Raw genomic sequence first — 16,061 nt, forward strand, 5'->3', positions numbered from 1 at the left:
TCAATATTTTCCTTACAGTGGCGTAGATAAGATTTTCAGCTAGAGTGGATAAGACTATCAAGGTTTCTTTTATATTTTTTCTATTCAGCAATGTTCTAACGTTCCACTGCGAATATGCAAAAGGTACACTCGCACTTGAGACAGGCCGTTCTAGTCTTCAGCATCTAGAGACATTTAGGTTATAACAGCGAGTTGTTAACCAATTTACTGAGCAAATGACACTAATCATTCGTTTTGTACAAATTACATACAGTAATGGGGAATGCCTTGTAAAAATTGCGAACAATTCTTGGTTTCCTACCGGTAACAGACATCACTAGTCTAGGACTCAAAGAAGTAATAATTAAACAGAAAAAGAGAATGAACATTCCTATCGAAGACATGAGGAGCCAAGGATACGACAGTGGTTCCAATATGAAAGGCAAACGTTCGGTATTCAGAAGAGAATTTAAGAAATAAATCCCCGAGCCTCCTATGCTTCTTGCGATAGTCATTCACTAAATCTTGTCTCAACGATGCAGCCACAGCACCTCAGTACACCGTTTCATTTTCTGTATAGTTAAAAAAATTTATGACTTTTTCTGCGTCAGTTCAACGTTGGTCCATACTAAAGGAACATATTAGCAGTCTCACTTTGAAATCATTAAGCACCACAAGGTGAGAGAGCTGAATTGATGCTTTGACTCAACTTAGATATTAAATAGGGGAGGTTTATGATGCTTTACTTCAGATAAGTAACGGCAATAGAACAGATAGAATGGTCGCCCACGATGTTCTGTGTATAGTAAACCAGCTGCGTGGCTACTTTCCTTTGCTCACTCGTTTTATTTGGTATGACGTTTTCTCCACACAAACATAGTAAGCAAAAGTCTCCAAAGCACTGATTATAACGTGTTGGATGCAGTCGGGTTTCTTGAAAATATATCTGAGTACTTTGAGAGGAGAAGAAATAATGCAAAGTTTCAATCTTACTTCGTTGATGCGATGGAATTGGCATCAGCATTAAATATGGATGATCCACGGATAGATAATACAGTGCAAGCTCGAAGTCGAAAGAAGCGAGAGTTTCAGCATGAGGCAGAGAATGAAGCCATTGAAGGTCAACAAATAAGATACAAGATCGATTTTCATCACAAAGTTCTAGACGTAATTGTGATAGCTTTAACAGAAAGGTTTGAGCAACTTAAACATCACAGCGAATATTTCGATTTTCTTTACGATATAAGTAATCTTAAAGATATGCCACCTGAACTTTTGTCTGAAAAGTGTGCTAAACTTACCAGCATTTTAACACACGAAGAATCGAAAGATATTAACCCCAGTGATTTGAAAGACGAACTGAAAGAAATGTTATCCGCTATATTTAAGCCTAAAAATTCACCAAAAAGAGACTTTAAAATTAATTAAGGAACATCACTTCGCTCCGAATGTCAGTGTTGCACTTAGGATTTTGTTAACCTTACCGGTAACAGTGGCAAGTGGAGAAAGTTTTTCGAAACTTAAGCTTAGTAAAAACTATCTACGTTCTTCCATGTCTGAAACACGCTTGAATAGTCTAGCGATGATATCAACAGAACACAAATTGGCTGGAACATTGGACTACGCGAATGTGGTAAAGGAATTTGCTCATAACAAATTAAGAAAAGTTTCTTTCAATTAAGGTGTGTTAAATTTATGTCTATCTATTGTGTTCTAGTGCATTATACGGCTTAGGCTAATCACTTAGTTTTGCCGTAATATCTGATTCACTATATTATCTTCAATGTTCCATATTCTATTGGAAACACCTTTTGATATCAAATAAGCTTAAAAATTAAAATTCTTAATCGTGACTAAGGCGTAATTTTTAAATTTAATTTTCTGTATGCGCTGCTGCACATTACAGGTTACAGCGAAATCGAGCATACTGAATATTGTGTCATATGTGGAGTGGAGTCGTTCAAATATTAGGTAAGCATTCGAAAGACATAATTCATTTATTTTTTTTATTTTTCCATTTCATACATGTTTTTAAATGGGGCAATGGGGCATACATGTTTTCTCGTGACACTTGAAACTCTTCTGTCAAAATAAGGTTTGCGGATTAAAGGGACGGCATGTGAAAGTACCGCCCAGGGCGGCAAAACTGCTAGCACCGGCCCTGGCTGGAAGTTAAGGTAAACGATCCATACAATTTACACATCAAGAAGACTGTCTGTCTGCATGCAAGGTATGTTTCAGTCAAAGTGAAGAAATATGTCTAAGATATAAACTTTTGAATCACGGAAAGCGTAATATTTCAACTATGAAATGTGTAAACTGTATGAAATGTACAATATATATTTTTTGAATATCTTAACTATTAAAAAAAAAAAAAAAACATTGGTAACAAATAGCAAATTTACCTGAATTTTTACAATTAGTAGTTTATACGAGATCCTACATATAAAAATCAATACAAGATTTGGACATTATTTTAAATGAAGAGGTCATTTTACCCCAAGCACAAAATGATGTCATCGTAGTACATTCAAATATAGATATTTTAAATTTCTAAGAAGTACTGACATTTTGGGTACCTAACATATTTTGTTACTGCATAAGGAAGTTTTTCTTTCACAATTCTTTTTATAGAAATGAGAAATAAAACACATCACAAAACTGTAAAATACACAATAGATACTAACCTAATCCTTGAATAAATTGCCTAATATCTTCTACAATTTTGCTGCTTGTGTAATGCTCAACTCCATTTGGTTTATCAGAATTGCCATATCCTCGCAAGTCAACAGCTACTACCCTGTAAACAGTCAAGTCAAATAGCATTTATTTTCAACAGTTTTATTTCCTGCGATAAATTTTTAAGTTCTTTCCGAAGAGGGGTTCAAAAGTAGACGCATGCTGTAAAAAGGCTGAATAATCGTTTTCTTCACTGCGATATCGTTCATGTTAAATCTTCTTAAAAATACAAGTGAATTAGTTTTGTTTCACAATGAGAAACTACAGTAGACTTCCAAACCATACGAATTCAATACTCAACTAGTACTTCTATAGCTGTTGGTTGCAATAGAGGCATATCGAAGATAAACCTGTTCCTCGGACGGTGAAACCTTATCAAAAAGTCATTACTCCTTATCCCTTACTGTTCTGGCTCTATGGAGATTAAATATGGAAACCGGAAGTACTAATTGATATTTATCACTTCCGGTTACAATAGCGGATTAAAATCAGAGATGAAACATATTCTTGAATCTATATATAAAGAAATTGTCTGTTGATATTCATTTCCATTTTATTCATTATGCGATCAGTGTCGTAACCGGAAATCGAAGATTTTCACCATCTCTGGTTTGAATAGATAGTTAAAAGTCGAGACAAAACTGACTCTCGAGACGCTGAATCTATGGGAAGAAACTGCTTTCTGATTATCTCTTATCGTTTCTGCTCTATGAAAATAAGCAACGAAAACAGAAGTACTAGCAAATTTTATCCTTTCCGGTTTTAGTAGAGTATTGTGGGTGGTGTTGGTATGTTCTCTTGGGACGTTAAATAGATCGCAAAGACACAGCTTGTTGCTTTCTATTACCGCGTCTGTTCCATGGTGATAAATGTTGAAATTGAAAACGCTTGATTTCTACAACTTCAGATTTTAGTAGTTTTAACGGCGTAGATGGAACCCATTCTTGGAACGTTGACTCGATTTAAAAAAACTTTTCGATATCTATTACAGTTTTTGCTCTATGAATATCAAAATTGAACCCGAAAATAATAGTAAATTTTAACTACAACCAGTATTGATAGAGTGTTGTATGTGGAAATGATATGTTGTCTTGAGGGATGATATGTTGTGCGTGGGGATGATATGAGTCTATTGCAAAAACTCACTTGTTACTATATAGCCTATTGACAGTTTTGTTCTATAAAAATCAACGTTGAAACCAGAAACGGTTGATCTATTCTCGGAACGTTGAATCGATTGCAAATAGCAGCTTGTCTCTGTTACCGTTTTTTTTTTTTTAAATGGCAATAATCGTTGAAACTGGAAATGGTCGACTTCTACCATTTCCATTTTCAATAGAGGGTTAGTCGAGGTGCTGGAAACTATTATTGGGTCTCTAAATTTATTGCAAAAACAGCTTTACGATGTCTCTTACCATTTTTGTTTTGATACTTGTCGACAAGCAGACTGACGGATATAGGCGTTTTAAAAGATTTCCGAAACTTACATATAGCATAGTTTGAAAGTCTAAAATTGGAGATCCATTTCATTTTCAAGAACTCTGTACTTATTTATAGTAAAATAATTTGTGCGAAACAAAGACATGTGGAGCCCTATGCACAGTCGTTTTTAGCGTCGTACTAAGCATTTGACTAACATGTGATGCAAGCTTCCGTATCTCGTAAATAAAATCATTGTTGATGCGATGTATAAAACGACTCTGCGTATGACTCTTGTTCTTTATCTGATGCTCAGAGTATTTTTTTCTAAGATATTTGTAAAATGTACGAAGAAATACTTAATGCTATTTGAAATATATATATATATATATATATATATATATATATATATATATATATATATATATATATATATATATATATATATATATATATATATATATAATAAGTGGGGATTTTAAGTGTGACCCCCATACATTATTACGTGTGATCCGTAAAAAGTTAAAAATCGTAGTGTTAAAAATCTAAGTAATGGTCTATAAGCAAGAAATGATGGCTGAGTTTGTTGTGAATGCAATGTTGCCAAAAATTTAGCCAGCCCAAAAATTTAGAAGGGGGGGGGGCGGTCCAATCATATTATAGTTCATCACTATATTATAGTTCATTTGCAAGCCTACCGTGAAAATTTTAGGGGGGCCAGCAAAAATTTAGGGGGTGCCCCCCCTAGACTACCCTTGGATACGGGTCTGTTTTAAGCCATGATCCGTAACCTTGTTTGACAGGTAAGGCATGTAATAATATGAGGAACACTTACTCGAATACCCCCTGTCACTGATTCGCCTGCTCCTTACGGGCACACCCCACGCTGTCATGCGAGCTCACCAGCTTTGCTTTCTTCTGACTGTTAGATATACTTCTCGCTATTAGTGAACACTTAGCACTGGTTGATTTGTGTTTTTGGCACTCGAACCTTCTACTTATAACCGCAACTGTTAAACCCTCCTAAAGTGAATTTGCACTCAGGAATACAATTTCTCCAATAAGAGAAAAATTATAAGATACTAGGAGTAGATTTCGTGGAAATCCTTACAGCGGGTAATGAATTATGCCTTTCAGCGTTGCCAGGTTAATCTATAGATCTACAGATGCATAGCAAATATTCACAGAAAACAAGAATTTTTTGTATGATCTGCAGATATTTATAGTACTACTTTCCAGTTTTGTATGTGAATAATAATAATAATAATAATAATAATAATAATAATAATAATAATAATAATAATAATAATAATAATAATAATAATAATAAAAGGACAAATTCTTTTATTTTAATAACTACCAACTTCTCTTTCAAAATCGCTGTATTCTTACTCACAATCGGGATTCAAACAAAATGTGGCTCTTCTTTGGAAAATTCAAATCTTTATCTAGAGCGAGAGTAATAGAATTCCATATGTAGACCCTATGGTTCCCAGAATATGATGTTTTAAATAAAGTGAGTGGTCCAGATCATGCATAAAAATATTTTTGAATGTGTTAGTGAATGTTTGCAATGCCTCTTTCCTAATAATGAACAAAAAAATTACAGGTGCTCCGTTTGGACGCAGATCAATTGTATTGAAGAATTAACAGTAGCCAGAGGTAAGAACAAAATAATTACACATATTTCACCAGATATTACATCTCATGTATATTATATAAAAATATACGTAAGTATGTGCGTATGTTTCAGGATTTATTCCGGGATGCTTACATCAATTTTTACCAAACTTTTACCCGTATTACTTACAATCTGAAAAAAATAAAAAATAAAAATATGTCGGGGTACCACTTCCTAGTACACCTAGGAGGCTATCGGGAGAGAGTAACATATAAAATTGATCGGAAACGACGGATGTTAGTGTCGAATCCATGGTTTTCGGGGTCTCTAAGTTGAGATTTCCCGTTCCCTTTAAGTTCAACTCCCAGTGGTAATAAGACACCCTAGCGACTGTAAGCAGCAACAGAAAGAAGCAAACATGTAAAAACACTAAAGGAGTGGCACGATATGATCTATGTTAGTACAATCCATAGTTCTCGGTCTCGCTGAAATGATGAGTGACGCGCCCAATGCCGTTTAACTTCATGTTCAGCAACGTCGGAAGAGGAAAGAAGAACGAAATATAAATTGTCAAAATTGACTAAAATTAGTGTTGAATTCATAGTTTTCGGGGTCGGGGAAACGGCTGACCCATTTATATGACTTCTGGAACACAGTACCCACTTCAAGCTGATCTTCTTAATAACGTCAATTTGATATTTTGATTAAAGGGTGTATTCTGTGCGGGTAGAGTTTTTCAAAATTTAATGCAAAAAGTAGAGTATGCCTATATTCTGTTTTTTTTTTTTATCATTACATTTTAATTGAAATATGCATCCAAAAGAAGGACATACAAATATTTTTCATAAATCTACTTTACCCCTTGCGAAGAACGGGTACTTCAGCTAGTATTTTCATTTTTAAAAATACGGACTTTTGTAGATATTTTATGGCATACCTACAGTTATTTTTGCTTTCCGACCTGGTAACACTGCTTGTAACCCAACCAAATACACAATTAGAATCATTAAACGTTGGTGAAAGGTTCTGACACATTGTTTAGAAACGAATGTCTTTTGTCGTAAGGAAACCGTTTACCCCTCTAGGATTGTGTCCAAATGAAAAAAGTTCTCTTTCTAAAAAAAGAAAAAAAGCTTTTACATATATATATTCTGTTAGTGTAGGCATATTAGCATTTACATACACAGAGAAATTTATAAAGTCTAATATTTAGAGCTGCAAATAACACCATCTGCTTTACTTTTTTCTTTTATGAAATGTTGGGTCCTCTCTTTTCACCGACCAGCAATAGTCCCCCATCATTGCAGGGTCCCAACGTCCTTGATATCGAGTTTCCATCGTTCTTATATCCTGGTGAAACCATTCTCCCATTTCGTCGCTTACATCTGCAAGATTTTCTGGAAAGAAGTTGAGGTGGGAGTGCAGAAAGTGAATATTCAAAGACATACGACATCCCAGAGCTTCATATGCGACCAGAAGTTGCTGCACCAGAGTCTCGTAATTTTGAGCTTTAGTTTTGCTCCCAAAAAAACTTTTACAACTTGAACAAAAGCACGCCAGGCATTTAACTCTTCGTCGTTTAAACTCTGTTCAAACAATTCGTCATGGATAAGTTTGCAAACGTCAGGTCCTGTGAAAACTCCTTCTTTTAATTTATCATTACTTAGTTTTGGGAAACTGTCTAAGATACTTAAATCCTTCACCTTCTTTGTCCATAGCTTTTACGAAATTCTTCATGAGGCCCAACTTAATATGAAGAGGTGGAAGCAGCACCTTGGTTGGATCGATCAGAGGCTCGTACTTGGCTGAGTTAGCACCGGGCTTAAATGTCTCTCTGGGGGGCCATTCGTTTTCTGCAAAATGTTTTCCTGTGGTTCTCAGAGACACGAAGACACAAAAAAACAATAGTACTTTGTAAATCCACCTTGCAGACCAAGTAATATTGTAATAACTTTCAAATCTCCGCAAATTTGCCAACCCTATTCTTTGTAGTTAATACGATTTAAAATGAGTGCGAGATTCTCGAAAGTCTCTTTCATCGAAACAGAGTGTGTCACAGGAATAGACGGCAGCTTATTTCCATTATGAAGTAAAACTGCTTTCAGACTGTACTTAGACGAATCTATGAAAATACGCCAATCGGAAGGATCATGTTTCATTTCTAATTCATTCATCAGACCATTGATGTCCGTGCATACGCAAAGGAAACCTTCCATTCCGTAGTATTCTGAAAAGGGCTCGTTCCTTTTTCTGTAGTGAGTGTAAGTAGTTCCAGGAGTCAGTAAATTCCACTCTTTGAGTCTAGCACCCAAAAGTTGAGCTTTTTCTTTCGAAAGTTGTAACTCTCTCACTAAATCATTTAACTCATGTTTTAGGATGAAGTGAGGCTCATCTTTTACATGGAGGAACTGTCTCTCGGATCTTCATCTGCAGATAATGAGTTGGTGTCCTCATCGATTCCTATAGGCGCTGTAATATCGATAGTTTCCCAATCTTTCGCAGGAGTAGGTACAGGTAAATTTTCTCCATGGGGCACTGGTCTGATCGCGGGTTGCAAGTTTGGGTATTCGATGGCACGTTCTTTCATCTTGTTACTTCCTGCTGTATTCGTCATACAGAAATAGCAATCATCATAATGATTCCGAGGTTCTCTCCATATCATCGGAACAGCAAACCGCATCCTTCGTTTGGTTCCCTTAAGCCAGGCAGTCAGAATCACATAACACATCAAACAACAGACATGAGGGCCCAGCTTTTATCTTGATCACCGATCTTGCAGCCAAATTAAAAATAATATGCTTTTCTAACGTCATCATTTATTGATCTAATCTGCGACTTAACCATAAATACGCCACAGATATAACAAAATCTGTCCGGTGAGTTTTTACATCCTCTGCGGGAAGAACTTGACATTTTGCACAGGAAAGCAAAACTTAGAGCAACATCACAACCACTTATTCCATAAAATCAGTAAAAGATACTGAAAACACAGGCAAACAATTCTAAAAGTACGGTACAATAAAACTGAAGTTACTGACGTAAAAATTCCAAGTCAATTCTCCCGATAAAATACTTATACACTTAAGAGACTACTTACTGCAATGCATAAGAGCAAGACTGAGCCACGCAATAACAGCGCAGTCGGCGCTTTTTTCGCACGCGTCATCGTGCCGCTCATTGTTGCCGCTCTATAAAAGCCGAAACCCGAAAAACCGACATTTCGGTTTTCTCCAAAACCGGTTCTGTTTTTCACCGAAACCGGTTTCGGTTTTCTCCAAAACCAATTCGGTATTCTGCAAAACCGGTTCGGTTTCTCACCGAAACCGGTTTCGGTTTTCTCCAAAACCGGTTCGGTTTTCACCGAAACTGTTTTCGGTGAAAACTTTTCGAAAACACATAAAACTATTTCTGTGAAAATGGATTCGGTTTCCGGAGAACAAGGAAACACCATTCTGGTCAGAAATAGAACAAATTTAAAAAAAACGGAATCGGTTTTGAAGAAAACCGAAACCGGACTAGGTAAAAAAACCGAACCGGTTGTGGAGAAAACCGATAACCGGTTTCGGTGAAAAACCAAACCGTTTTTGAAGAAAACCGAAACCGGTTTTTCTAAAAACCGAAAAACCGGTTTTTGTGCCCATCGCTAATATATATATCCAACAACAAGGAAGGTCCTATCTGTGGGCAACTGAGTGAAATCTAATTTATTTCTTACTCAAATAGCATTGTCAGACCGGTTACTTCGATGACAACTGAAGCCGTCCCTACAAAATGGCAAAATTGACAACAATGCATAACGCCAAAATACGAGCTAATGTAGTAAAACGGCTATCAATTTCGAATTCAGCATCCTGAAATTAGTCAGAATCAGAGGTTTTCCTTTCTGTAACTAAACTGACGTCGGCCAGTGTAATTAGCTCAAGAGTATGGAAGCTTCTTTATTTGTGGGAAGTAACCTAATAATAATAATTATTATTATAGTGATAATATACTATAATTATATAAATATAAATATAAAATTGTAAATGACTATGTAGTCCCAAATATTTTGAGGAGTGAGTTCATGGAACATCTACTTTCTAGATTAAAAAAAAGAAAAAACGGAGTTTTGTGTACTGTATGTCTATATGCGTTCAATGTATGTGACTAATACCTACGATGTTTCTGGACTGTAATTACAAGAACAAGTGTAATTCTTCTTATCAAATACTCTGTTGCGTAAGATTCTCGCTTCTATTCCGCTATTATATGGAAAATTTACAGAATATAGGAACGCAGTACAAATGTGTTTGAGGGCTTTCTAATGAAAATATTCCTTATAGAACTTACGTCTCAAAACATGAATTGTATAAATTTAAATAAAAACTCATTTCATCAAGAAGTAATAAAAGAAATCTATATATATAAAAGAGAACGTACAAATCCTTTGTCCGCTCATCACGCTAATACGGCTGAACCAATTTCTTTTATTTTTGGGGGGTTATTAGGATTTGGACCCTAGATGGTTTTTATCATATCACTTTAATTTTCAATTACCAGTGTCTTGAGATAATTGACCATTCAGGTGTCCTCCTTTGTTAGTTCATCATAGGTATAAAAATAAACGTATGTATATGCAACCCGCATGACCGTGTCACTCGGCGGGTTAACATAAATGACAGGCGTTATAATGGTTTTTATCATATCACTTGAAAGCAAAAAAGTAAAAATTATCTAAGTAACAAAGTTTATTGCGTTCGGGGGTGACCGCAGCGAAGCGGGGCGGGTTAACATAAATGACAGGCGATATAATGTTAACATTTACTGCAATCTTCTATGGTTTTTATCATATCACTTGAAAGCGAAAAAGTAAAAATTATCTAAGTAACAAAGTTTATTGCGTTCCGGGGTGACCGCAGCGAAGCGGGGTGAACGCTGCTAGTACTTGATATTCAAATTTTCACCATGTTATAGAAGTTTGTCTCCTTGTGAAACAAAGTAACATGTGGGGAAACTGTGTTAAATACTGTAGAATAATGACAAAATTATGATTGCTAAGAACAACATTTAAGTAGGCTTCATATTTTTCACTAGTAGGAGCTTTCGACACGTCAAGATAGATAATTAGCTACCAGATAATATTGCTCTCTGTAAATAGTGTCATAGTAACAGCCAATTCTGAGATATCAACCAGTTGCTGGGTACTAGATCAAGAGTACATAGGGAGTTCATAAAAATCAAAATACAAGTCATGCGAAGATGTACGAATGAATTCGTTGGAATGAGTATGGGAGAGATCAAGAATGCGTGGAGAAATAGCATAATGATTTTACTTCGCTTTCTCAGAGAAGGGGTTGGTATAGGTATTGTGCTTCCACTGCTTTCTCACTTCTTGTGTTTTGAATTATTGCATTCACGCAATCATTGGAAGAAACGACGTAAAAAAAAATCTTCATTAGGTCAATGGACGAAAATCTGTTCTAGTGTTAATTATAATATTTTATTAATAATTTCATCCTGTTACTTACCAATACTCTTTCGAAAATTCTTTCAATTGGTAGCGCCAAGAATACCAAAATTCCGGAAATCCATGAAGTAACAACATTAAAGGTTTTTCCTTGTCTCCATTCTCTACATAATGAAGCTTAACCTCCTGAAATTAAGAAACATTAGTAAATGTAATGAAGTGAAATTTTCAGTTTAACGTACCACGATTATGCCGTTTTTAGGCTAAGGGAGACATTGATTAAAGCACGTGAATGATTATGGAAGAATTGGTGAAATGATAACTTGAGAGGAAACGGGAGTACCCCCGGGAAAACCCACGGATACGATGTTGTCCACCACAAACTTTCTTAGCCGGCAATCGAACCAGGGATCCCGCATCAGAAGGAAGCGCTCTATCACCTCAGCCACCACACCCCCTAAAGAACATTAGTATAAGAGAAAGGTTTATTTGCTATTTATTTAAGTTGGAATTAAATCATCTTTTATATGTTCTAATTATTTTTCATATCTATCATGTTTTAAACTACAAATTAACCTATATTTTTTGTCATAAATTTGATTATGGTTAGTAAGAGTTCCCTTTTCAGCACCAAAATTATATGACACAAGGACCTACAGTTTAAGATGGAATCTAAATCATTATAGTGCGTTCAAATTTCAAAAATCTCCCACCGGGAATTGAACCAGGAACCGGGTGCACGAAGGGCGTTAGCAATTAGTCCAGCAGTGAGGAATTTATAGCCTAAATTTGAAATTGTGGCCAACAGCAAATTACCATGGCCTGCCTGCCTTCTCAGAAGTCCTGTGCAATTCAACGGCGCCGACTTTCCAAAATTTATGTGGGTGCATATCAATGGCGGGATGTGTTATATGTTTCCAGGGAAGTCTTGATATTTTTGGATTGATTTCCTTTCAGTTAAAATCATTTATAGGCACTGTCATAAAAGGTTGTGCTAGAGTCTATTTGCAATATAGTTCCATTTTTTATTGTGGGGACTGCCTTTTACTAGGCCAGAGACAGGCAAAGAATGGGGGAGTGCTTTGTTGCCTTTGCACAAACACATTTGAAACAAACAAACATGTTTTACAGGTTAGAAATTTTAACTTCCATCTCAATGTTTTAATTGCTTATTATTTTTGATAATGGCAATTTATAAATATTTATTTTACTTTGTTTCTATTAAACTAAAAATCTTGTGGGTTCTGGAGCCGCGGAGCACCCACGTAGTCGGCCCGCATGGTGTAATTAGTACCGGTATTACACATTATTTTGACGTCTGTACGGAAATCCAGCTTGCACAATCCTAAACCCATTCCTAAGAGCCTGATGTTTTTCCTTAGGTTGCTGATTATAGTAAATAATTAAATAAGTAAATGAAATCTTTAATATCCTACGCCTTTTACGCTAAACGACATGGATGATTAATGAAAATGAATGCTTATGAAATAATTAATGGAATGAGAGTGGAGGAGGAAAGGGTCGTGACAAAAACCTGAACACAATGTCATTTACCACCAAGTCATAAGGCCTGGAATTGAACCAGAGATCTCTTGCATCAGAGGCGAACACCCTATCACTTTTTTTTTTTAAATCATATTCAATTCTTTCTTGGACTTCTGAATTTCTACCGAATTCGAAAGGAACACGAATAAGAAACACAAAGGGCAGTGAAAGACGTTCATACTCTTCGAAAAGGACACCAATAAGCCACACTGTACCCTCATTGCTGATTCCAGTCAGTATCGTAAGCTTTTAGAATTAAATCGATAACACTTTCGTCACTCGTTCAAACAAAACTGACTCAAGTATACAAAAGAGAAACGCAATACCGAACCATTCTCCCCATGTCTTTCTTGAACTGTAGAATCAAATATTCACTTGGACATGCCAGAACTTCCGTTACAGTTTCGTCTTAAAATACAGTTATACTTTAAACATTGCTTATTTGGTTATAATCTTATATTACTAAATAGTTACTAACCTTCAACTGAAGATATGAACGTTGGCCCAAAGTAGGATCTTGTAAACAAGAAGGCGGTTTATCACGATGCTTAGTTGAAAAAGTTATGGATGGATCAAATAACAGTTTTGAAACGATCAAAACCCCATAGAAATAAGGCAGTGTGTATCTCAAGAGAAAGAATAACAACTGCTGTCTGAAATTCATTCTGTAATCAATGTTTGGTCTGAAATAAATATGTATGCTCTTTATCGTTAACTTAATTAACTGTATGAGTATGTTTTCATTTTTTTTTTACCCAGAAGATTCGAAACAGCAAACTGGTTTTCTAAGAAAGTATGTTTTTATCTCTACTTATTTTTTCTTTCAGACGAAATACAAGGTCCATGTAGTCATTTGGCTCTTAGCCAATACATGTAATGTGATGGCCAACATGAAGTTCAGTTACGCTGATGGAAAAGCATATTTTGACAGAAAGGAGACATTCAATGAAGTTCGTGCCATCAACTGATCATTATTTTAAATGTCTCCATCTCTAATAGAGATAGGTTGATAGATCGATAATTACTCGTAGGAAAAGCACATACATAACTACATGTATATAAGTAGTGATGGCACTTCTAGAATATTGTAAATATGTAAAATAATAATAATAATAATAATAATAATAATAATAATAATAATAATAATAATAATATTGTGGAAATAATATTGTGTGCAAAAGCGGTCCAACTAACATTATGTTCAAGCCTGAAGTTTATCATTCATTAAAGTTCTGAAAATTAGAGCTCACATTTGGGAGGTAATATTTATAATTTTTTGTTTTTAGGAAAAATGAATTGAAGATAAGTTTATCCTACTATCAAGTCTGCTGAATACTTTTAGTCCGTGCCTTACCCGCCTAAATTCATCTGACATTTTCCCTTCCTAAAATAAACCAGTACCTACTTTTAGAATAATTCAATGGTTCTAGACTTGCAGTGCCCATCCTCTCCCAAATCCTAGTATATCTAGGGATAAAAGTGAGAGGGAACGCGCGAGGACGCTGTTACAGCAGTTCCAAAAAATATCAATGGCGTCCCTCCACTTCCTAAAAAATTACAATGAACAAAGATAGGCACGGGGGACGGCGTGACGTGATCTGTCCCCCTACTTTTACAGATTCACTTTTGCCTCTGAGCACATCCTTAATTAAAAGAGCTGTTTTTCTATGAATTTTATTCATATAGTGTATTGTAAAAGATTTCTCATTAATTTTAATAAATTTCCTATCGATACTTGTTTAATTTCAATGACGCATATTGCGTCATATCCCCTTGTAAGCACCCTTGCGATTATTACGACGAATATTTTACTCTATGCTGTGTCGGCTTATGAGAGAAGTCACATCGATAAAATTAAAAAAAATATCGCTACCAATTAAGACAAGGAAACTTACCTGAAATACTGATTCTTATATACAAGAATTAATATGTTACAGCCTGATATGTTAGAAATCTTTCTTTGCACTTGATTGTGAAAAGAAGGGAACTGTCGACTTTCTTAGGGAGGAGGGAAGTAAAAAGCAATAGATATCGCTTCCACTATTAGCAACTGCAAAAATACAGTTTTACTAGTTTACACAACGTTTTAAGTAAGAGAAGTTGTAGTTTCATTAATTCCAATAAAGCTGTTAGGAAATATGTTAAATGAAATCGCATAATAAAGAAGCAATTAGTGGAATAAAAATTGCAATCGGAGGGAAGATAAATCCTGAGGAAACCTATGCATGCAATGCTCTTCCCTAGTAGCATTTACAAAATATCAACCAGGAGCAAAAGGGTTACTTTTTTTTAGTTTAACAATTATCCACCACAATGCTTACTTGTGGGAGCTGGGATCAAACCACGGATTCCACATGACAAAAATGGACGCTCAACCACTGAGCCACCGTGGCTACTTTAAAATTTTTGTATATATGATTTTTTTTTTTAATTAACATCACCTAATTCTGCACCGAGGGTAAAGGAGACGCCGATGGTGAGTGATAATGATGGAATGAAGGAAGTGCGAGGAAATGGATTAACCGCGTGAAAAGCCACGCACAAGGATTTGTCCACTACAAAATTAACTGTTGGGAGCTGGGATTGAACCAGGGACCTCTACACCAGAAATGAGCAACCGTAGGCCGTATATCTTAATATGGTAAATTGTTATTTTTTTCATAATATTTTGTTCCAGGAAGCTTTGCGTACTAAATTGCTGTCTACTACAAAATGCATGTGGCACGATGCAGGATTGAAGCATGTTTTAAACTAATTTTTTAAAGGTGCTTGTGCATTCCAAGCCTATAGCTAGAAAGTGGCCAGGGGCCAAGGTGACTCTTCAACCACTTGAGAACTTCTGAAACTTTCAGTTGTTTGTTTGTATGCATCTATGAATTTGTGTTCTAGCTACTATCTGATTCACTCTACAGACAATTTCACGAGCATATCTTCTGTTAGGACTACATACTGCTGTTCTAAGAAGCCATTATGTACTCACTTTTTAAAATAAGGTAATCAATTACAAACCGCAAGAAACAGATTACGACGAAGCTTCAGTGAAAAAAAACAGGTAGAATTTATGCTGTATATTTTCTTCTTCACAAATGAGCATTGCTCTGCATCGTTACACAGAACAAATTTAGCAATAGAGTTAGACGATGGCCAGAATAGAAACGATGTCTCATGTTTGTTTGTGAGATCAATAGACAGGCGTCTAAAACAATACGTTTTATTACGAGGAAAGCCCTTCATGGCTATATTATAAAATTCATGCACCACATTGCAAGGGCGCCTATTTCTCTGTAAATTTGGTAGGGGGAGATCAGATGC

The 16,061-nt window shown here is 35.6% G+C and overlaps 1 protein-coding gene across 4 annotated transcripts in view; it reads right to left on the reverse strand.

The window, feature by feature from the left end:
• Positions 1 to 13,544, reverse strand: part of LOC145687436 (epoxide hydrolase 4-like) — a 77,324-nt gene extending 63,780 nt beyond the window's left edge. For 2 of the 4 annotated variants that reach the window (XM_081760895.1, XM_081760900.1), the window contains exons 1-3: positions 13,228 to 13,544; positions 11,266 to 11,390; positions 2,667 to 2,779 (exon numbers count right to left, since the gene is read on the reverse strand). In XM_081760895.1, coding sequence (XP_081617021.1) covers positions 2,667 to 2,779; positions 11,266 to 11,390; positions 13,228 to 13,413 — 424 coding nt within the window. In that variant the 5' untranslated portion in view covers positions 13,414 to 13,544. Of the gene's footprint in view, positions 1 to 2,666; positions 2,780 to 11,265; positions 11,391 to 13,075; positions 13,095 to 13,227 lie in introns of those variants that run through there. The other 2 variants (XM_081760887.1, XM_081760891.1) reach the window with 2 other exon arrangements.
• Positions 13,545 to 16,061: the final 2,517 nt, after the last annotated feature.

This window comes from Thermobia domestica, chromosome 1 (assembly GCF_964235325.1).
Source record: "Thermobia domestica chromosome 1, izTheDome1.hap1.1, whole genome shotgun sequence".
NCBI lineage: Eukaryota > Metazoa > Arthropoda > Insecta > Zygentoma > Lepismatidae > Thermobia > Thermobia domestica.